The sequence below is a fragment of the Meles meles genome, chromosome 1, assembly GCF_922984935.1.
Source record: "Meles meles chromosome 1, mMelMel3.1 paternal haplotype, whole genome shotgun sequence".
Lineage (NCBI taxonomy): Eukaryota > Metazoa > Chordata > Mammalia > Carnivora > Mustelidae > Meles > Meles meles.
In genome coordinates, this window is record NC_060066.1 from 172508241 (window position 1) to 172530336 (window position 22096).

The 22096-nt window shown below is 43.7% G+C and overlaps 1 protein-coding gene across 5 annotated transcripts in view; it reads left to right on the plus strand.

Annotated features, from left to right (window-relative positions):
- The window catches only part of USP24 (ubiquitin specific peptidase 24), a 140253-nt gene that overhangs the window by 71604 nt on the left and 46553 nt on the right, over positions 1-22096 (plus strand). For all 5 annotated transcript variants that reach the window (XR_006817163.1, XM_045996874.1, XM_045996749.1 and 2 more), the window contains exons 25-38: positions 1325-1391; positions 1512-1622; positions 2446-2544; positions 2639-2812; positions 7100-7185; positions 7335-7428; positions 8416-8571; positions 11736-11833; positions 14617-14712; positions 14832-15060; positions 15710-15869; positions 16683-16838; positions 18985-19055; positions 19718-19878. Coding sequence is in view for 4 of the 5 variants with exons in the window: in XM_045996874.1 (XP_045852830.1) it covers positions 1325-1391; positions 1512-1622; positions 2446-2544; positions 2639-2812; positions 7100-7185; positions 7335-7428; positions 8416-8571; positions 11736-11833; positions 14617-14712; positions 14832-15060; positions 15710-15869; positions 16683-16838; positions 18985-19055; positions 19718-19878 (1758 nt within the window). In the remaining variant the exon portion in view is untranslated. The remainder of the gene's footprint in view (positions 1-1324; positions 1392-1511; positions 1623-2445; positions 2545-2638; positions 2813-7099; positions 7186-7334; positions 7429-8415; positions 8572-11735; positions 11834-14616; positions 14713-14831; positions 15061-15709; positions 15870-16682; positions 16839-18984; positions 19056-19717; positions 19879-22096) is intronic.

The window sequence follows — 22096 nt, forward strand, 5'->3', positions numbered from 1 at the left end:
TAATTCATTTTTGAGGCATAATTGAATTCACTCATTCACTTACTATTAGCACTTAGATATTTCCTAAGGATTTTCCATCTCAGTATCAAATTCTAGCCTTGCCTATAGCTGGAAAGGATTTAGAACTCTGTTAAATGTATTTAACAGAACTATTAAAATGTGTTTAATCAATTTTTTTTTAAGATTTTATTTATTTATTTGACAGAGATCACAAGTAGGCAGAAAGGCAGGCAGAGGGGGTGGGGGGAGGAAAGCAGGCTCCCCACCAAGCAGAGAGCCCAGTGCGAGGCTTGATCCCAGGACCCTGAGATCATGACCGGAGCCGAAAAGGCAGAGGCTTAACCCACTGAGCCATCCAGGTGCCCCTAATCAATTCTTTTTAAAGTGAAATTTCCAATACTGCTGATCAGCAAACCAGACCAATTGTTAGAAAATGGTAGTACCTTTTTCCCAGATTTAGAAATACCTGTATTTGAAATGCCTAGATTTTCTGGAATAGCACATGTTTCAATTAAGGGCACTTGGATTTTCATCTCTTGATGTTAACACGTGTAATTCTTTTTCATAAGATATGGAGCTGTGAATGTATAAGCTGCTGCATGTCGGAGTCCTGTGAATTCAGATAATTAGTAATACACACTAATTCTGACCAAAAGGGACCTCAGGTCTCATTTTCAGGTGTGCTAGAGCTCCGCACTTCCTGGCCATATGTTGCCTGTTCTCGAGATGGTTGTCTCTCGATCCTGCTGACTTCTTAAGTACTTTGAAAACCAGTGGAATAATAAGTTCTTACGCTGTATGTCTTACTTATATGGAATGTTCTTTTAAACCAGAAAAGCAGTTGTTTATCCTTCACTTCCTCTTCATTCTCTGGCTCATTAAAACAGCAGGTGTTATTTGTGGTAGACTTACTGGCTTTCATTCGTCTTCTGATTTTCAGGCAGGTCAGAACTTGGTAACACTTGGTCCATGTTTTACCAAATCATGTGGTGTATTTTAGTTGTAAGATTATGAGACTCAAACTCACTGATAGTTCATTCTTGGGGATTGACAGACAAGTAGACCCGAGACCCAGGTCCTCTCTTTACAGAACAGTTGTTTACAAAGAGAGGAGAAATGCTATCCTCCCTGACTCTGTGGGTGTGTCCCAGCTATGAGCTGGTTGAGCCACCCCTACCCCCACCTTGGGTGCGGGGGAAGTTTAGTCTCTGCAGATTTCAGCCTTTGACCAGTGAGTGCTAACTGTGTGGGTTTGGGTGAAGCAGACCAGAATTGAGCAGTTTTTTTCCATATATGTTCCAAAAACATTTTTTTTAATCCGTAGATCCACTAAACTTGTAATAATCGAGAGATTGCTGCTTCTGGCTGAACGCTATGTGATCACTATAGAGGTAAGCATGTCTTTTTAAAGCCACTTTATCGTTGTATCGTTAGACTCGTTGTCTTAGGTGTGTGTTTCTAAGATATTTCAGTGATGCAATACATCTGACTTGTTTAACTTCTTTTTCAAGGATTTTTACTCTGTTCCACGAACTATTCTACCTCACGGGGCCTCGTTTCATGGACATCTTTTAACTCTCAATGTTACGTATGAGTCTACCAAAGATACCTTCACTGTAGAGGTAGGTTGGCGCTGAGCCCCGGGGCCATTCTTGGATCGTCTTTTTACTTTCGTGAGAGCAGTGCGGATTGGGATAGCTGCATGAGCTACAAGCCGTTTGGTCAACAAATTCAGACTAAACACCTGCAGTGAAAGGGAAGTGATGGGGTAGAAGGCCTATAAGTAGGCGTGTGATACAGTATCGGGTGGTGATGGGTGTTATAATGTGTAAGAATAAAGCTGGTTGATTTGGTAGAAAGTGGTGCATATATGTGAAATGTCTTAAAAAGATGGGCGGGGGCACTTGGGTGGCTCAGTTGGTTAAGCAACTGCTTTTGGTTCAGGTCATGATCCTGGAGTCCCGGATCAAGTCCCACATCAGGGTCCCTGTTGGGCAAGGAGTTTGCTTCTCCCTCTGACCTCTCTCCTCTCATGCTCTCTCTCTTTCTCATCCTTTCTCTCTCTCAAATAAAAAAAACTTAAAAAAAAAAAAGATGGGCAGGGAAGTTCTCTCTGAGGTGGTGACATTTGAGCAAAGATGGAATGAAGTGACAGCAAGCATTTTCTGGGGAAGAACATTCCAAGCGAAGGGAGCGGCAGGGACAGAGGCCCTGCCAAGGGACTTGGGTGGCTCATTCGGTGACGGGCACAGTAGCTGGTGGTGGAGCGCACAGAGAACGGGCGAGCTCGGAGACTCCGCAGCAGAAGGACTTGAAGGAAGGCAGACATTGAATTACTGTGAAAGGGGAGAGTGGTCTGTGGGGTCTCTGCCGTGTTCCCGGCTTCTGGAACAGCAGCCGGCACCCAGTCCCTCCTCACAAGCGGTGTTTGATCTGATCATGCAGGCCCACAGTAATGAGACCATAGGGAGCGTGCGGTGGAAGATAGCCAAGCAGTTGTGCTCGCCTGTGGACAACATACAGATATTTACCAACGACAGTCTGGTAAGTCTGTGCCAGCCGTCTGTGGCCCTTCGGCCTGACAGCCATACCTTCGTCCTCCTTTCCCTCCCGCTAATTAAGAAACCACTTTTTGCAGCTGACGGTGAATAAAGATCAAAAGCTCCTCCACCAGCTGGGCTTTTCTGATGAACAGATCCTCACAGTGAAGACGTCAGGCAGTGGGACCCCATCTGGGAGCTCGGCAGACTCCTCCACCAGCTCCAGCAGCAGTGGCAGCGGGGTCTTCAGCTCCTCATACGCCATGGAGCAGGTGCGGGGGCGCCGGGGGGCATCCACGGGCAGGTCAGGTTGGTCATCTTCATACTTGGGCCTGTGGCTCGCATAGGTTCTGCGGGCTGGGTCCTTTTCTGTGAGACAAGTCCTGACTGATGAGGTTCCTCCGAAGGGAACAGCAAGCGTAGACAGAGGAGAGCTCAGAGGACAGAGCCAGGGAGCTCCTTTGAGTAGAGATCGAGGGTGGAGAGGACCCGGCAGGGCAGACGACAGAGTAGCCGGAGAGGAAGGGGAGAGCCGAGCGAGTCCAGCAGATCCTCGACTGTGCCTTCAAAATGCATCTCGAATCTAGCTACTCTTGTCTGCCTCCATGGCTTCCACATGGGTCCGGGCAGTTGTCACGCCTCACCTGAAGGATTTCGGCAGTGTGGGCCTGCTCTCCCAGCTCTGCCCTAACACCACTTCAGTGTCTCCTCTGTGCAGCAGCCTGGGCTCTGCTTGAACGGCAGACACGTGTTGCTCCAGTGCTCCAGGGCATCATCTCCCGCAGAGCAGGAGGCAGAGTCTGCTGGGCCCTATAGGGCTCATCTCCTAGAACTTCTCTGAGATCACCTCCCCCGACCTCCCTCCCTCCCACCGCCCCAGCTGTACTGGCCTCTGTGGTCCTTGGACTCAGTAAGGTCTTTGCACTTGCACTTCCCTGTGTCAGGTATGTTCTTCCCCAGTATCCTGGTGGTCCTCTCTCGTGTTCTTCAGCTCTCACTTGGATGTTGCCTTCTCAGTGAGCCTTCTTTGGCAATCTTGTTAGCATTTTTAACACCATCCCTGCACTTCATGTCTCCCTTCCTGATTTACTTTAACATAGTGTGTGTTTTATCTTATTTAATGTCTCTCTCTCCCTGGTGAGATACACTTAAACGCTGTGAGAGCTGCCTTCTGTCTGTTTTGCTCATTGTTATATCCCCAGCCCCGAAAAGAGTGCCTAGAACATAGTAAGTACTTAATTAGTATTTGCCCAGTGATTTCATGAATCCGTCCATTTACTTGGTACCCTTTGTGGGTCAGGACAGAGCTTGGTACCAGAATACAAAACTGATGGGCCTGGTTCTGCTTCTTCGCTTTTTCAGTCTAGAAAGTAAGATCACACCAGACATCGTGTAAAGTATTTAAATAGCACATGAGGTTTTTTCCCATAGTTATATGTATTGCTTTAATTCCAAATAGAAGATCTTTGTGTACTGTCTTTTTTTTCTAACTTACCGTAAACTTGCTATAGATCTCAAGAACTCCTCGGGGCTAGTGTTAGTGTAATGGGTTTTTTCTTTTTTTTTTTTTTTTTTAAGTGGCTATACTTATGTAATAGGAAGAATTTAAGGAAGCTCCCACTCAGAGTAGTATTATAACAGTTAATCAACAGCAGAAACAATGTACAAGCATGCCTTCACTCATTGCATTTTGCACATGGTATCTTTTTTATAAATTGAACTTGGTGCCAACTCTGTACCAACCAAGCCCACTGGTGCCATTTTCCCAACAGCATTTGCTGACTTTGTGTCTCTGTGTCACATTTTGGTACTTCTCACAGTACTATAAACTTTTTCATTCTTACATTTGTCATATATAAGTCATGTCATGATGATATATGGTCAGTGATCGGTGATGTTACTATTGTAATTATTTTGGGGCACCACAAACCGTGCATGTAAGACAGCAAACTTCAGAGATGTTGTGTGTGTTCTGACTGCTCCACAACTAGCTGTTCCCACATCTTTCTCCCTCTCCTTGTCCCTTTATTCCCTGAGACAAACGGTATTGAAATTAGGCCAATTAATAACCCTATAATGGCCTCTGAGTGTTCAAGTGGGAGGAAGAGCTATACGTCTCACTTTATATCAAAAGCTAGAAATGATTAAGTTTAGAAAGGCAGGTCAGAAGCTGAGTTAGGCCGAAAGTGAAGCCTCTTGCACCAAACACCTAGCCAGGCAGCATAGCAGTATGCCTGTGAAAGCAAAGGACGAGTTCCTGCAGGAAACTGAGTGCTGCTCCAGGGAACACACGGATGATAAGAAAGTGGAACAGCCTTACTGCCGACGTGGAGAGTGTGTGAGCGGCCTGGATAGAAGAGCAAACCAGCCACCACGTTCCCTTAAGGCAAGCCTGACCCGGAGCAAGGCCCGAGCTCTCCTCCATTCTGTGAAGGCTGAGGGAGGTGAGGAAGCTGCCGAAGGAAAGTTGGAAGCAGCAGAGGTGGGTTCGTGAGGTTTAGGGAAAGAAGCCGCCTCCGTAACGTAGAAGGACAGGGTGACGCAGCCAGTGCCGGTGTAGACGCCGCAGCAGATGATCCAGAAGCCCCGGCTCGGATCATTCGTGAAGGTGGATGCACTGAACAACAGATGTTCAGTGTGGACGGAGCAGCCTTCTGTCAGGGGAAGATGCCGTGTGAGACGTCTACAGCGACAGAGAAGTCAGCGCCTGGCCTCAGAGCCTCAAAGGCCGGGCTGACTCTCGTGGGAGGGACTCATGCGGCTCTTGCGGCTCGTGACTTTATGTTAAAGCTGGTGCTGATTTGCCATTCATAAAGCCCCAGGACCCTCAGGAATTTTGCTCAATCTATACTTTAGTGTTCTGTAAACAGAACAACAAAGCCTGGATGACAACATGCTTGTTTATAAGATGGTTTACTGAGTATTTTAAGCCTCCTGTTGAGACCTCCTCAGAAAAAAAGATTCCTTTCAAAATAATCCTGCTCACTGACTGTAGATCTGGTCGCCCAAGAGCCCTGATGGAGATGGACGAGGTAAGTGTTCGAATGCCTCTAACATGGCATCCATTCTGCAGTTCTTGCATCAAGGAGTCATTTTGACTTTCAAGACGTATTATTTAAGAAATACATTTCATAAGGCTATTGCTGCGATAGTGGTACCTCTGGTGGCTCTGGGCAAAGTAAAACAAAAACCTTCTGGAAAGGATTCTCGATCCTAGAAGAACATCCGTGATTCATGGGAAGAGGTCAGGATAGCAACATGAGCAGGCGTTTGGAAGAAGTTGGTTCCAGCCCTTATGGGTGACTCTGAGGGGTCAGGACTTCAGGGAGGAAGTGACTACAGATGGGGTGGAAGGAGCAAGAGAACGGGAAGCAGAGGCTGAAGGTGGGACTGCGTGGCCGCCCTCTCAGGGTAAAACTTGAGGGTGAGCAGTTGCTTCTTACAGATGAACAAAGAAGGTGGTTTCCGGGGAGGGAATCTGCTCCGGGTGAAGATGCCGTGAAGGTGGTTGAAATGACACCAGAGGATTCGCGATATCACGGAAACTTGGTTCATGTAGCAGCAGCAGGGTCTCAGAGAACTGACTCCAATTTTGAGAGAAATTCTGTAGGCAAAATGCTATCAAACAGCATCGCGTGCTACAGAGAAATCTTTCTTGGAACGAAAAGTCAGTCGATGCAGCCAACTTCCCGGTGGTCTAATTCTAAGGAACTGCCGCAGCCACCCGCATCCGTGGGCAACCATTGCCACTGAGACAAGCTCCTCCCCCAGCAGAAAGATCACAGCTTGCTGAAAGCTCAGATGATAGGTAACGTTCTTTAGCAATAAAGTCCTTTTTAATTAAGACATATACGTTGTTTTAGACACGATGCTACTATACACTTAATAGACTGTAGCATAAACTTAATGTGCACTGAGAAACCAAAAAAAAATTCATTTCACTCTTGCAATATTTGCTTTCCCACCATGGTCTGGTTGTGAATCTGTGATATCCGCAGTACGCCTGTACATAGTAGCATCTTCAAGCTTAACATTTCCAAATCATCTCCTGTTTATCCGAAATTTATTAAAAATGTTCCGTTATATGTGACAATCTACAGTGACATCCAGTTTCTTATCTTTATAACCAGAAAATAGTACTTTAGTCACATCTAAGCTTCTTCTACCTGTTGTCTAGAGTGTGTATACCCATGTACTACTTTCATTTTGCTTTTCAATCAGTCATTGCCTTGTTTGCTCCTGACGAGCTCAGATCAGCTTTCGGTGGAGTCTGCTGTCCATTCTATTAATTGTACCTGCCCATCATTTTACTTCTCTTCCACTGCCTGCCTTTTGGCACCTTAACCCCTCACCAGCAGGTGGATGGGGAGAGCCCAGGTAACAGTCTCTAGAAGGTTGTGGTCCCGCCAGTCTCTGTTCCTCAGGTGAGCACACTGCTCCCCTCAAGCTTTGTGGTAGCCACTCTTTCAGAAGTTGTAATTTTAGTTCTGGCATATTTGTTGAGAAAAAGAGAAAATGTTTTTGTCAGTTTGTATTTACAGTTTGCTCTTTTCCCTCAGGAGAAATCCCTCCCTGGCGTTGTGATGGCGCTCGTATGTAATGTGTTTGACATGCTTTACCAGCTTGCCAATCTGGAGGAGCCAAGGTAAATATAAACATGTATGAGGCTTGAAAGAAAGTTATTAAGGTTAGGGAACTACGTACATTTTGACTTGACTTTACATTTGTCGGGAACAAATGACTTTGGTTTTGAAACTGGCTAATGTTGAAAAATTTGTATTTGCAAAATTTCAGGATAACTCTACGAGTACGAAAACTGCTGCTCTTGATACCCACTGACCCAGCCATTCAGGAAGCCCTGGATCAACTTGATTCCTTGGGAAGGAAGGTATGAGTGTCCTCAACTTCAGTGACCTGGAAATTTTAATGTCACAAGTCAGTAAAAATACAACCTGAAATCACTTTCAGGCCATATGGTACCCCATAACAGCTTTTCTTTAAAAAAATACCTTTGTTGTACATGGAAATCAGAACTTCATGTAGACTTTTAAAAGACAGAGTCAATAATGACATCAAATTTTAGAACTGGAAGAGCCTTTAGTATCATGTACATCCACATTCTTCTTTTTCTGGATTAAGATACTGAAGCCCAGAGAGATGAAGTGTCTTGTCCTGATTCAGTGGAGACATTTTTCTTCTGTCATGACAGCTCTCCGAATGTGATTGTTGCCTATGTTTGAGTTGCTTGCTTAATTATATTATCATTTAATTTTTTTCCACAGTTGATATTTAAAGTTCATCTCAATTTCTAGGATGTTCTTCCTCAAAAATTTTATTATATGTATTAAAATTACATTCTGCCTGTAATGTTTAATTATGCTCTCAGAATAAATTCACATAGAACAGAGTTGTTAGCACTATGGTACGAACTTGTTTCAGTGGTTGAAGTTTCGTCAGCTCGTAGTGTTGTCGTACACGGCTTAGGTATTTGCAGGGAGAAGAAAAAAAAGAATGTAACCGCAAAATGTATCACTATTGCTAGCTAAAAACATGCTCAGAGCTTCTACAAGTTAATAATTTTATTATCAGTACTTAGTAGTAGAGATTTTTAAAACACAGAAACAAAAACGATCTTGGTAGTGTTACCTAGAAGACACTCTCAGATGGGTTCCTGTAGGGTCGGGATGTGTGATGGAATTCGATCTTTTGTTAATGATTATCAAGTGATGTGTCCTTGAGGTTAATTTGTAGGAAATTCCTTTGGTGCGATTTTATTAAAGAGGAAGAGAACGTTAGAGTGTACACTGAGATATGTTTCTCTTTAACTTGTGCTTTTAACACATACATCCTTTGTTTTCATTCTTTAAAACCTCAGAAGACATTACTGTCTGAAACGAGTTCTCAGTCCTCAAAGTCTCCATCCCTGGCCTCCAAGCAGCAGCATCAGCCAAGCGCCAGCTCAATTTTGGAAAGTCTGTTTCGGTCCTTTGCTCCTGGAATGTCCACCTTCAGAGTGCTCTACAACTTAGAAGTAAGAAGTCTCTTTTTTTTTTTTTTTTTTTTTTTCTTTTTCCGTTTCTTCCGAGCTGTTTTTGTTTGCACATTCAATGTAAAATGTTTTAGATGTCAGAAATAAGTATTCTTATTGGATGATCTGTGAAAATATTAGTTTTGAAAAAAAAGTAAAAAACAACATAAACTGAACCATCTTGGGTTTTTCTGGGCTTAGAAAAGGCTCAGTTTTTTTTGTTTTTTTTTTTTCACTTTATATCTGTGCACACTGTTACACTCACAAAACCACTTGTAAATTAAGAATGAGAAAGCCTTATATAATAAAATATGCCATTCTCCTCTTTGGAAGTTCAGCGAGTCTATCTAATACAGTTGCTATCCTCAGCCTTCTTGTTATTGAATGTATCCTAACTTTAAAAAACAATTGTAATTTGAATTCATAAATGAAGCTGTGAGGAATTTGTCAGAAAATACAACATTAACTTTATCATTTCAAGGTTTTAAAAAAAAGCTATTGGAAGAATTTAAGCAGAAGAATGTTTTTATTACCCTCTTTCCAAAAAGTGGCTTTAAACTAGTAGCTTTAGTTCAGTAAACATTTACTGTTTAGTGTCTGCAAGTCATTGTGGTAGTTAAAGGAGTACAGTTGAAAAGACAGGATGTCTGCTCCATGATGTTGAGTAAGATCGAAGAGAGGCTGCGTACTCTTGAGTCGTGAGAGCAGAGTGATAACAGGCGATGGGGGAGAGTGAGCAGATAGAAACACTCTAGTCTTGGAGGGTGAGAGGCTAGACCTTCTTGCCATTTTAGGTCTGGAGGAAATAAAGCCCTAAGTGATTTTGCTTTACCCCAAGTTTTATTTCATCTGGCAGTCTAATTTAGTACGTAAATATATTCATTCATTATTCTGAATCACTTGTTGCTCTTGTGGTCAAGCTGTGCTCTTTCATACTGGCCTTAAAGTAATCATTCTTGGGAAGAAATGTGTTGGGTTCAAAAGGAGAAAATATTTAGCAAATGTTTTTAAAAGAAAGCGTATCTTTATTTAATGTGGGCATTTAAAAATACATGTATTTTATAGTCTAAGACAGAAAATTACCCAGAAATTTTTGGCCAGTTTAAGCTTATAAATTTTGCAATACCTGCTAGATTTGTCATTTGGTTTTGAATGGTTGTCTTAAAAAAAGTTAAGGTGTAAACCGTAACACCCACATTTGAGAGCACCCAGAAGAGCAGAGTGGTCCAACCGTGAGTCTCGCTTGTCATTAACTACCTGGATTGCATTATCTTAGAGCCAAAGGCCAATAGTAGTAAAATACCTCCAGCACAATTTCAGGACTTTTGATTAAGTGGGAATTCCTTTGAGAGGTTGTTTGTGTTCGTGGGGGGGGGGGGGAGGTGGTTATGGTTATGTTTGGTTTTTGTTATTTTTGCTTTAGACAACACAAAACATTTGGAAAACTGAACACTTTCAAAAGCACTCATTTTGGGGCACCTGGGTAGCTTAGTCAGTTAAGTGTCCGACTCGGTTTAGGCTCAGATCTTGATCTCAGGGTTGTGAGATGGAGCCCCACATTGGGCTCTGTGCTCGGTGTCTGCTTGAGAGTCTCTCTCTCTGTCTGCCCTTCCTGCTCATGATCTCTCTCTTTCTCTCTCTCTCTCTTTCTCTTAAGTAAATCTTTAAAAATCTTTTTTTTTTTTAAGCAGTTCTTTTTACTGAACCCTGAAAGGTTAATTTCTTTGCATTTTAGTCTTCAAGTTACATTTGCCTACTAGGAAGCTTTAAAGTGGCTGTTCCAGATACTTGCTCCTTTGAAGAAATCTTCCACCTTCACTAAATTGCTGTCCATTAGAAATGGGGAGTACATGTACGTGGCTGTCAACTCACAGGAAGGGTTAGAAAAGCAGAGGGCTCCCTTCCTCCCACGCAGTGCTGATAATCTGAGGCTGACGAGCCTGTTTCCCGAAGAGTACTTTAGGAAGAAAAAAATCTATGCACATAAAACCCATGGAGTCATAGAAACATTTGCTAGAAAAGGATCTTGAGTGTGTCTATTTTTTTTAAGACTTTATTTGTTTATTTGACAGACAGAGATCACACGTAGGCAGAGAGGCAGGCAGAGAGAGAGAGGAGGAAGCAGGCTCCCTGCTGAGCAGACTTGATGTGGGGCTCGATCCCAGAACCCTGAGATCATGACCTGAGCCAAAGGCAAAGACTTAACCCACTGAGCCACCCAGGTGCCCCTAAGTGTGTTTTTAAAACCTTGAAAAAATTGAAGCAGTGGGTTCCTTTTTTTTCCCGTAATTTTTAAATCATAACAACCAAATAAGCAGTTGGTTACTAAGTACATAATAAGTATTTACTAAGTATTTCATAAGTTACCTGCCATACCAGAATTTTCAGTTTTTTCCTTTAGGTACGTATGTCAGTGCCATAAAGGGGGCAGGGATTTAGGAGGGAGGCACATCTGGATACGAGGTCACTTAGCCTTTTGGGCCTCAGTCTTTACTTGTAAAGTAAAATACATACTGCATGTAAGAACTTCCTTTTATGCCTACTGTGTTGTACGTGGTCAGTAAATAGTAGGAGTTTCAGAATCATTATTGGCTCATCTAGCTTTTTTTTTTTTTTTTTTTAAGATTTTATTTATTTGAGAGAGAGAGTGCACAAGCAGGGCCCAGGGCCACGGGAGAGGGACAAGCAGACTCCCTTCTGAGCAGGGAGCCCAACAACGGAGCTGCATCCCAGGACCCAGAGATCATGACCTAAGCCGAAGGCAGATGCTTCACTAACTGAGCCACCCAGGCGCCCCTCAGCTAGCATTTTTAAGGAATGGGCTATTTTATAGAAAACTTAATCCACTTTTTCAAAAATATGTCTAACATACCACATCATCTTATCTAAGCCTGAGACATCCAGCTTTGCTAGTTTCCTAAAAAGAACAAACAAGCTTTCTACAACAAAACAGATTTTTCTTGCTAACTAAATAGAACTTGGAAAACACGATTAGTTCAATTGTGAAGCGTCAGCCTCCTCCTCCTGGGGGCGAGCAGGGAAATAGCATGCAGCACTTACTGATACTCAGACTCGAGTTATTGGATTGTTTTACTTAGCGAGGGAGTCGTTTCTGCTGAAAATGACTATCTGTTTGAGCCATCTAATTGTGTCTCTCTGTTTTCAAGGTCCTAAGCTCCAAACTCATGCCAACAGCTGACGATGACATGGCAAGAAACTGTGCAAAATCCTTCTGTGAGAACTTCCTCAAAGCAGGAGGATTGAGGTTAGAGTTTCACTATAATGTCATATGAATTGCAAAGAATGAATGTAGTTACTGTGAATAATTTCTCTTGCCGGGCCTTGGTGATTCCTGTAAGGTGTTCTGGGAAGTGTCATGAGAGTTATAAGAAGAAGGAATGGTGTTTCAGTCTTTGGAACACTTAAATTCATTTTGTGAGTTTTGGTTATTTGAGGAACTGGCGAAAGCACATCTTCTTCCCGCCGGTAGTGGGAGAAATTCCTGAGGAGAAGAGAGGAAGCAAATCTGTTTCCGCTGATCCCGCATCAGTCTGACACCGGACAAATTTGATTCCCGGTAGTGGTTTTGTAAGGCCTTATTAGTGCTGGCAGTGCAGAGATAACTTAGTCTCATTCCTGCCCCTTAGAGCCTCATGGTTTAACAAAGAATAATAAACCGTTACTACAGGTATCAAAACAGGCTCATAAAAAGTGCTTTGGGTAGGAGGCAGGCAGGGGTGATGGAAGAGTGCACTTAAAACGGTGACATTTTCGGAGCACCTGGGTGGCTCAGTGGGTTAAGCCTCTGCCTTCTGCTTAGTTCATGATCTCAGGGTCCTGGGATGGAGCCCCGCATCGGGCTCCCTGCTCAGCAGGGAGCCTGCTTCCCCCTCTCTCTCCGCCTGCCTCTCTGCCTACTTGTGAACTCTGTCTGTCAAATAAATAAAATCTTAAAAAAAAAAAAGGTGACGTTTTCATGAGATAGTAAGATTAGGAGATGACATTTGAGCTGCGAATTGAGAAAAGAGCAGGGGCAGTGTTTTGTGGGGAAAGGCACACTAAGCCAGAGGGGGTGGGATGAGTAAAAGCACCATGGTATGTGGCCTGTCTTGGGAGCCGTCATTGCCTGGGAGGCTAGAGCAAAGGATGAAGGAGAGAAGTATGTAAGGAAGGGTCACCTTGAGGAATTTCAACATTCGTGTATAGACCATGCGAAAACAGGAGGTTTCAAAGCCAGGAGTTGCTTGGCACAATCACTTTGGCTGCAGTGGAGACGATGAATAAAAAAAGTGAGCGAGAAGGAGTCAGGGAGAGCCATGCAGTGGCCTTGAGAAGAGTGTCAGTGGTGAATGTCGGGCAGCAGTAACCGAGATTTATAAGGTAATGTAGACAAGTCTTTATGACTAGAAATAGGGGAGGAAATGCATCAACAACCCTGTAATTCCTTGTATAGGAAAGAGAGGTAACGGTGAACATTCAGTCTGCGTCGGAGGGGGACAGAGGACATGGGACATGGAGAGAGATGAACGCAGTTGAGGCACATGAAGTGAGGAGCGGAGAGTGGCGTCAGAGACGTGGGGGACGCAGGGTAGGGGTGACAGTGACTAGAAGGGGAAAACAGCTGAGGGTAAAGATTGCTTTTCTGTTTTGCTTTTACCTTGAGGAAGCCTAGGTTGTCTTTGCAGGCTGACTAAAAGAAAGATCAAAGGAAAAGGGATAGTCGTAAGGCCATGTTCTCCTGCCCTGGAAAGAAGTAGACCTGCATTTCCCCGGGTGAGGAAGGAGGGAGGGCTGGAGGACAGTTGGAGGAATTCCCATGGGAGGCCTGGCGGGGAAGAGGCTGAACTAAGACCTGAAGAGATAAAGGGAGTGGGGCTGAAAGAAGCCCCAAGCCGGTGGAAGGCCTTCTGCCTGGAGCTTGATTTCATTTTCAGAGTCGCAGAGGTATTCTCAGTGAAAACTCATTTCCGATACTCCCAATCACAGAGCTCTGGAATAAAGCCATTTTACTGCTGCTTAGTTCTGTGCGTCAGTTAATCTGCATGCCAGGCAGTGTTCTGAGCACTGAGAACAGAGCAGCGAACAGATCAGAAAGAACTCCACATGCTTGTGAAGCGTACTGTGTGGAGGGGAGAGAAGCGGTAAAGAGGTAAAGGTAAAAGAATATGCCAGCAGGTAATATAGAGAAAAATAAGACAAGAGGAAGTGGACAGGGTTGTGATTTTCAGTAAGGTGATCAGGGAAAGTTTCACTGATGGGGTGACATTTTTACAAAGACCTGAAGGAGGTGAGGAAGGGAGACTTGGGGATCCCCGGGGGAAAGCCGTCCAGAGGAGCAGCCATTGTGTCCCTGCGCAAGACAGACCCAGTGTCTTCAGAGACCAGCAGGCCCATGTGGCTGGGATAGTGGGAGGGAGGCAGAGTAGGGGGACGTGAGGTTCCAGGCATACCAGACGTCAGCTTATGGGTCTTACAGGTTACAGGTTTCTGGAAAGACTCTGCCTTTTCTTCTCTCTAGGAAATAGGAAGCCATTGGAGGGTTTGTGCAGAGGAGGAGCTCTGTGATCTGACTGAATATTTTAAAAGGGTCATTCTGATTGATCTTTTGAGAATAGATTTTGGGGGTGGAGAGGTCAGAGTTGGGAGCAGGAAGAATAGTTAGGAAGCTTTTTTAATAAGAGAGGTGGTAGTGGATGTGAAAATAAGCTTTATTGAATATACCAGATCTAGATAACGTTTTTTAATTGGTAGTTCTTCTGGTAATGAGATAGTGGAGAATCCGTGAACTCACACCAGTGAATGAGAAGGAGGACAATCCAAACACTCTACCTTTTGGCTAAGCAAGGACTCTGACTCTACGTAGACCAAGAGTTACAGGTATCATAGGAAATTGTTATGGTAGAAACATGTAAGGTTTGTGCGTATATAAGGCTCTTCCAGAAATTTTAAGTAAATGATAATATTTACATGAACAATTAGTTACAGAAAATTTACTATGAAAGAAATGAAATCTTTATTTAATATCCTGCCTTTTTCTTTTCTTTTCAGCTTGGTTGTAAATGTCATGCAGAGGGACTCCATCCCATCAGAGGTGGACTATGAGACCAGGCAGGGAGTTTACTCTATCTGTCTACAACTTGCCAGGTACGTAAACACATCTTAGTCTCACAAGGCAGTACTGCCCTTTATTTCTCTTCCCAAATGCTCATATTGAATAGTGTGAAATGACCTCAGATAAGTCTAGCTTTTTGTCTCCTTTGCAGGTTTTTACTTGTGGGACAAACAATGCCCACATTATTAGATGAGGACCTCACCAAAGATGGCATAGAAGCACTTTCTTCTCGCCCGTTCCGTAACGTCAGCCGGCAGACAAGTAGGCAGATGTCCTTATGTGGTACCCCAGAAAAGTCATCCTACCGACAGCTGTCCGTGTCTGACAGGTCTTCCATTAGGGTCGAGGAAATTATCCCTGCTGCACGAGTTGCAATACAAGTAAGTGACTTGTGTGTTCAAGAGAGGAGAAGTCCCTCCTGTTATAGGGAGGGGCTGTGCACACATAAAATTTCTTGACACGAATGTAGCCTTCACAGAACCTGCAGTGAGCCAGAGAGAGACCAACAAGGCAGAAATCGCTGTAATTCAAGGTGGGAAGTATCCGGGGTTATAGGAGAGCTACAAGGCCAGAACATTCGTAGGCCTTCAGGGGAAGTGGAACAGTTGCCTTCACCCATGGCTGTCGTGGACAGGCCTTAGAGCTAGATGAGGTGACAGAGAAGCATGGAGAGTTGTTCCCTCAAGAGTGCAGGTGTGAGCAAATCTAGAGAGAACAGAGCCTGTAGGGAGGGTCACAGGGTCGTTCACGTGGCCCAGAAGGTACAGTGTGGAAGAGGAGAAACCGTAAAAACCAAATGAGTGACAGGTATCCTAACGCCTGAGCATGGAGGTCAGGCTCTGGGGAACAGGTAGTGGAAGTACTGAAAGTCTTCGAACAGTCTAGAAGCATGAAAAAGGCTGTCCTGGATGATCGTGGAGGAGAAGGAGTCTCACAAAACAGAGACCAGTAAGAAGGGGATGGAAGTCAGCAGGAGGAATGTGTTCAAGTGCTTCCTTTTCTCATAACAGTCTTCCTGCCCTTGTTTAGACAATGGAAGTGAGTGACTTCACGTCTACTGTGGCTTGTTTCATGAGGTTGTCATGGGCTGCTGCTGCAGGACGACTGGACCTTGTTGGGAGCAGCCAACCAATTAAAGAAAGTAATTCTCTGTTTCCTGCTGGAATCCGAAGCCGACTCAGCAGTTCAGGTACTGATTTAAAAGGATAAATTCATTAAATCACCAGGCAGGAAATAAGCTGTGAGGGTTACCTCTGCGTAGGCTGTTGGGAGTCACAAAAAGGAGGAAGCCTTTTCTCTTGGTTTTGAGCTTGAGTAGAAACCCATCAAACTGTGCATTCACAGTTTGAGACCCATGCACGTTACTGTACATAGGTCAGGCTTTCCGGGAAAAGCATTGGTAAGCGCAGGGAAAGTGGGGAAACCAGATCAGCAGAGTTTTTAGCTTGCCGAGTGTTGTAAAAGTGCCATGAGGCCAATAATTGGGGCCATAATAAAATTCATCTGGAATTCCTACCTGGAGAAGTCATTTGCTTGGTTTGGCCAGTTATTTCCTATAAGGCTTTTATAAATTGGTTTCCCTCTTCAATTTATATATGTATTTTTACCTCAGAAAAAGTTTTAAAAATGTATGACATTCATGGAGTGAAATGCAGAAATGTTAAACATACAGGCTTTTTAGGATTTCTACATACGGATGACCCAGTGAGGTAAGGGTGAGGAACATTTCTAACATCTCAGGAAGGCTCATGCCTACCAGGCTGCACTGTTCTAACTTCTGTCACCTCAACTGAGTCTTGCGTTCTACGTACACTGTGAGTGCCTCCGAATGTGTTTTAAAGCAATTGCGGCCAAATAAAGTGATGGTCTCTAATTTCTTAGACCAAAATGTCTCCTTGCACTCTTTACTTTCACTTGAGGATTCTGGAACACATGAAAAGGATATTATGATACCATGAGGGTCCGGTGGGGTCCGTGGTAACCTTCTGCTTGCCTATTCCAGGAAGCAACTGCAGCTCTGGGAGTGAAGGGGACCCGGCAGCCCTGCACGCGGGCATCTGCGTGCGACAACAGTCTGTGTCCATCAAAGACTCGCTGATTGCCGGGGAGGCTCTGTCTCTTCTTGTTACGTGCCTGCAGCTTCGGAGCCAGCAACTGGGTAGGGAGGAGACTTGTTTGCCCTTCATCTCTTTCAGGGAAAGGCCAGGTTTCTGTTGAGAATTATGTACATTCCGTTGTAGAAAAGGTCACGCTAATAGAAATGGAAAGGGGGGAAAGCTGGCAGGTAGACTAGGTAGGAGGAGTGATTACAGCGGCTAAATCCTGAACAAGTATTTATTGAGCACCTTCTGTATACAGGGTTCCATGGTTAGGTGTTAAACAGGCAGTATATCTGCTCTCCAGGAGCTCACTGTCTAGTTGGGGAATGAAGACAACCCAGATTTATAGGTCATAAACTGCAGAATTAGAATTCTGTATCACTCCCTAAACTGGTGATGACTCTAGCATTCAAAGTTACAGAACTGCAGACTTTCCCTTTTATCTTCATCTGTGGGCTTTGGCAAACTGGGACTATTACTAATCGCACTTCAACATTAGAACACCCCTGGGTCCAGCCCCTGGTCACTGTCTCTCCTCTGTCTACACCCCTTCTCCCCATGATCTCATCCACCATCACCGCCCCAAACTCCCTCTAATGTCTGAATGTGGAACTACAGCCTCACCCACCACCCTGACCCCTCCACTTGGCTCTCAAGAAGACTTCGCAGGCTTGACGATGGGTCCGCAGCCCAATTACCTAGCTGGCCCATACCACACATGTTTTCCCAGCTAAAGGAAAGAAGTTTCATTCTTCTGATTGCTCTGGCCAAAATCCTTGAGTCCTCCTTGATTCCTTTTTCACACCCACTTCTGTCAGCACATTCTCCTTCCAGCCACGTCAGATTCCACCGTCTGGTACCACCACTGTTACCCTCCCCTGCTCTGGCATCCTCCCTCGTTCGGGTTATACCCGTAGCGCCCTGACAGATCCCCTGCTTCTACCCTTGCAGTTTATTCTCCACACAGTAACCAGAGGGGATGTTCTGAAATGTAAGTCAGATTGTATCACTCCTTTGTTTAAAACCCGGCAGCCTCTTCTCAGTTCCCACTGAGTAAAAGCCAAATCTTTACTAAGGCCAGACAGAGTCCACCCTTTCGGGGCCGTCACCTTCTCCTGTTCTCCCCTTCACCCACTGTGCTTTGACCTCCCTGACTTCCTGCCTGTTCCCCATCACTCCGGGCACATTCCTGCCTCAGGGCCCTCACATTGGCTGTTCCCTCCTCCTGGTATGTTCTTCCCCATCTTTCCCACATGGCTCTCTCTGCCTCATTTTCCATAGGTGTGCTTAATCTCAGCCTCTTAGTGAGACATTCTCAGACCACAACCCTCCTGTCCTCCCAGCACTACCTAAACCCCATACCTCGCATAATTTATTTATCGTGTTTATTATCATCATCCCTCCCCACCTAGATTGTAAGCTCCATAAAGACAGAGACTTTTGTCCATTTTGTTCCCCACTGAATCTCTCACACCCAAACACTGCCCAGTGTATAGCAGGCCCTCAATAAATATGTATTCAGGAATGAAGTCTTAACAGTTCCACTTCTGAAAGCCCTGTTCTTCCCTGTTACTACTGATTCAGACGACCTGTTACATGAAATTGTTGACTGTTAATGTGTTTTGTGTAATAACCAAACTCGTCATATAAAATAAGGTAGATCTAGAAAAAGTTGGACATTTGTAGGACAGTAATGTAGTGTTCCAAAATTACTTACTTGGAGCAAGAGTGCTTTTGAAGACACATACAAGAAGTACAAGTCATTACGAAATGCTTTGAACAAATGCCGTTACCGTAGTTCAATTTTCCTATAATTGTTTAGAGATATTTTCAAGTCAAGATGAAATAATTACAACTTCCCTTTAAGCTTTTTATCATTTGTACTTTCACTGTAGAATAGTGATAGTTTATCAAGGCAAAACATACCGTTCGATAACTGGTGTGTACAAGGCGCTGTGCTAAAATGTGGGGGCAGAGAGGTGACCAAGACATGGTCCTGCTCTTGGACACCTTAGGTTCTCATGGGGGAAACTCAGAGACGTGGAGGCAGTTGTAGAAAGTACTGAATTCAATTCCAGGTAGAAGAGTTGAATTTCTGTTATAGTTAAGCTTAAGAAAGTATTCAGAATTTTTGAAATTTTGAAAATGCCTTTTCTAACTTGGTTTCCCCCTCCCGCCCCCAATTCTCTTTATTCTTCTCACTAGCATCCTTCTATAACTTGCCCTGTGTTGCTGATTTTATAATTGATATTCTGCTTGGATCGCCAAGTGCTGAGGTAAGGATTTTGTACATTACATAAAACGTCCCCTTGGTCCTCTTCCGTCCACAGCCCTCTGCACACCTGCAACGCTACGCACAGGGTGGAAGGCATGGCGTCTGGTCCTCTTCGGAGTCCTACAAAGCGCTCTGAGAGCAAAGTGACCATTTGGACACTCTGCCCTCCTTTCTGTTTTGTATTCCACCAAAAGTTCAGAGAGCAGTACCAAGACTAACTTGTGTTTGTTTACAACAAATAGTGTTATGGTTGGTGTGTACCCGCAGCTGGCGTTCAATGTCACCATTGTCAACATTGTCAAATCCAGAGAGACCAGCTTCGGGCCATGAATTCCCACTGGATTTTATAATTCTGATTTTCTTATTTGACCTTGAAAATTAATTTTGAAATACCTGAAGAGTTTTTTCTTATTTTCATTTGTATTAAATTAAATTATAAAACTTTTGAGTAGGAGACTGGAATAATTTGGGGGATCAGTTCTCTGAGCACGCTTCTTTTTAATCAGCCCTAGTTTATTCAGTGGAAACGTTACCATTAGTGCTGAAAACATTCTCACCCTGATAGCCTCCCTCAGAGTGTGGACTTTAGAGGAAAATCACTTTGTACGCAGTGTCTAAGTGTTGACTGATGTGTGTCCTTCACCACTGATGATGTAATTTCAGATTCGCCGTGCTGCCTGTGATCAGCTGTACACTCTTAGTCAGACAGATACTTCAGCTCACCCAGATGTCCAGAAGCCAAACCAGTTTCTCCTGGGTGTGATTCTCACGGCTCAGCTACCTCTCTGGTCCCCAACTAGTATTATGAGAGGAGTCAATCAGAGGTACGGAATCTAGATTAAAGTTCATGTTATACTGAAAGAGAATAATGATTTGTGTGCTGCTCCCCTGAATTCATTGTTGAGATGACAGAAGAATTTCTCTTTTCCTCTTGTAACATTTGTGTCCCAAACAAGGGCTTTTTAGTTCTTATTATCCCCACTCAGGACAGGAGAGTTAGAGGAAACACTACACTACGAGGCTTCCTTCCCCTTGAATCACTTCCACCTCCCACCTCCATCTGACCTGGTCCATCACCCCCTAGAGAAGGAAGAGCTCACCTGAGTGGTGAGAGGCTGAAATTATGGGAGCCTCATCACTTGATGAAGGTCATACTGCTCATGTCTTTAAGTTTGTCACTCAGATCAGCATACTTCCGAACTCCCTATCTAGATGTAGCTGGGGTGTCCTTCTAGCTCTCTCCCTTGGTTTTACCAAGGAGGTAAAGCTCCTTGGTAGAGCTTGGTAAAGCTCCTGGAGGGAAGCTGTGGTCCAGGCTGATGGAAGGGCTTGGATAAGTCCATTCTGCCCTGCCGTATCTCTGTGGGCTAGCCTGCGTGCCAGGCTGCCCCAGTCTGGGCCCAGGATGGGAGGGAGGAGATCCCACACCGACCTCCACTTTCTCCAACTTCGCTTCACCAGAGAAACCTTGTCATAGGACGTGAAAGGTACCACTGAGATGTACGAAACCAGTATTTGCTCTTCTTGTGTATATATTTTACAAATTAGAATTTTACAAGGGAAGAAATGTTAGAGCTACTTCAGCCTCCTACATTTGCATAAGTATCCAGAGCCCTAAGTTTGTATCCAAACTTGGTCTGTTTAAGCATACATAAGCATTTAAGCATAAGTTCAGTGGCGTGAAGTATATTCTCATTCTTGTGCAACCACGGCCACCATCCACCTCCAGAACTTCTCATCATCCTGAACTGAAACTCTGGACCTGTTAAGTCATGAAATAAAAGGCTGATAAATTCAACTCTGCAAAAATTAAATTATTCTGTATGGAAAAAAATACCATGAAGTCAAAAGTCAGTTCACAGACTGGCCGAATAGATTTGTAATGAGACAGGCAAGAAACTCATTTGATAACATGTATAAGAAGCTCTTAGAAATCACTAAATAAATGACCCAACAACCAAATTGAAAAATGGACAAAGGACATGAAGAGACAGTTCGAAAACAAGTGTTGTTTATTTTTCTATTTTTTTAGATTTGCTAGAATTTTTTTTTACTGCAACAAAATGTACATAAAATTGATCATTTTACTCATTTTTAGGTCTAGAGACCAGTGACATTAAGTACATACACAGTACACATTCTTGGGCAGCTTTCCCCACTACCCATTCCCAGAACTTTTTCATCTCAGACTGAAACCCTGTACCCACTAAACTTTAACTCCCCATCCACTCCCCGTCCCCCATTCTACCCTTTCCAGGTTCATCTGTGTCGTGGTTTCATCTCTAACTAAGACTGAAAAATACTTCTTTTGTCTGTTCTTTCTTTTGTTGCCTGTGCTCTTGGCATCATATCTTAAGAAATCATTGCGTAATCTAATGTCATGAAGTTTTCCTGCTATATATTCTGTCTTTTTTTATAGTTTTCCCTCTTGCATGTATGTGTTTGATCCATTCGAATTAAGTTTTTTGTGTGACAGAAAGTGAGAGTTCAGCCTCAGTCTTTTCCATGTGGATAATCCAGTTGTTCCAGCACCGTTTTCCCCATTGAATGCTTTTGACAACTCTGGTGAAAAATCCTTTGCTCGCTTGCTGATTGATTGGCTGTTCATTTCTGTTCTATCGATCTGTGTGCCTTTATACCAACACCACACAACTTTGTTGCTCTCAATGTGGTATTCTGTCCTGGTTTTCTTTCAGTGTTGTTTGTCCTTCTCACTGTGTGAGTCTTTTGCTTCCTTCACTAAGTGGATGCCTAAGTACTTTACTCTAATTGATACTATTGTAAATGGAATTGTTTTCTTACTTTTTCATATTGTTTATAGGTGTATGGGAGCAAAACTGATTTTCATGTCCCAGTTGGGTATCTTGCAACTTTGCTGTATTTGCTGATTAGTTCTAAATTATTTTGTGTGGACTCTGGGGTTTTCCACATACAGGACCATGTCATCTGCACAATTAGAATTGTACTTCTGTGTAAGCCATTTTTTAGGAAGTAAACTATTGCACTTAATACTTTTTGGAGACTCCAATTATTTAATATAAC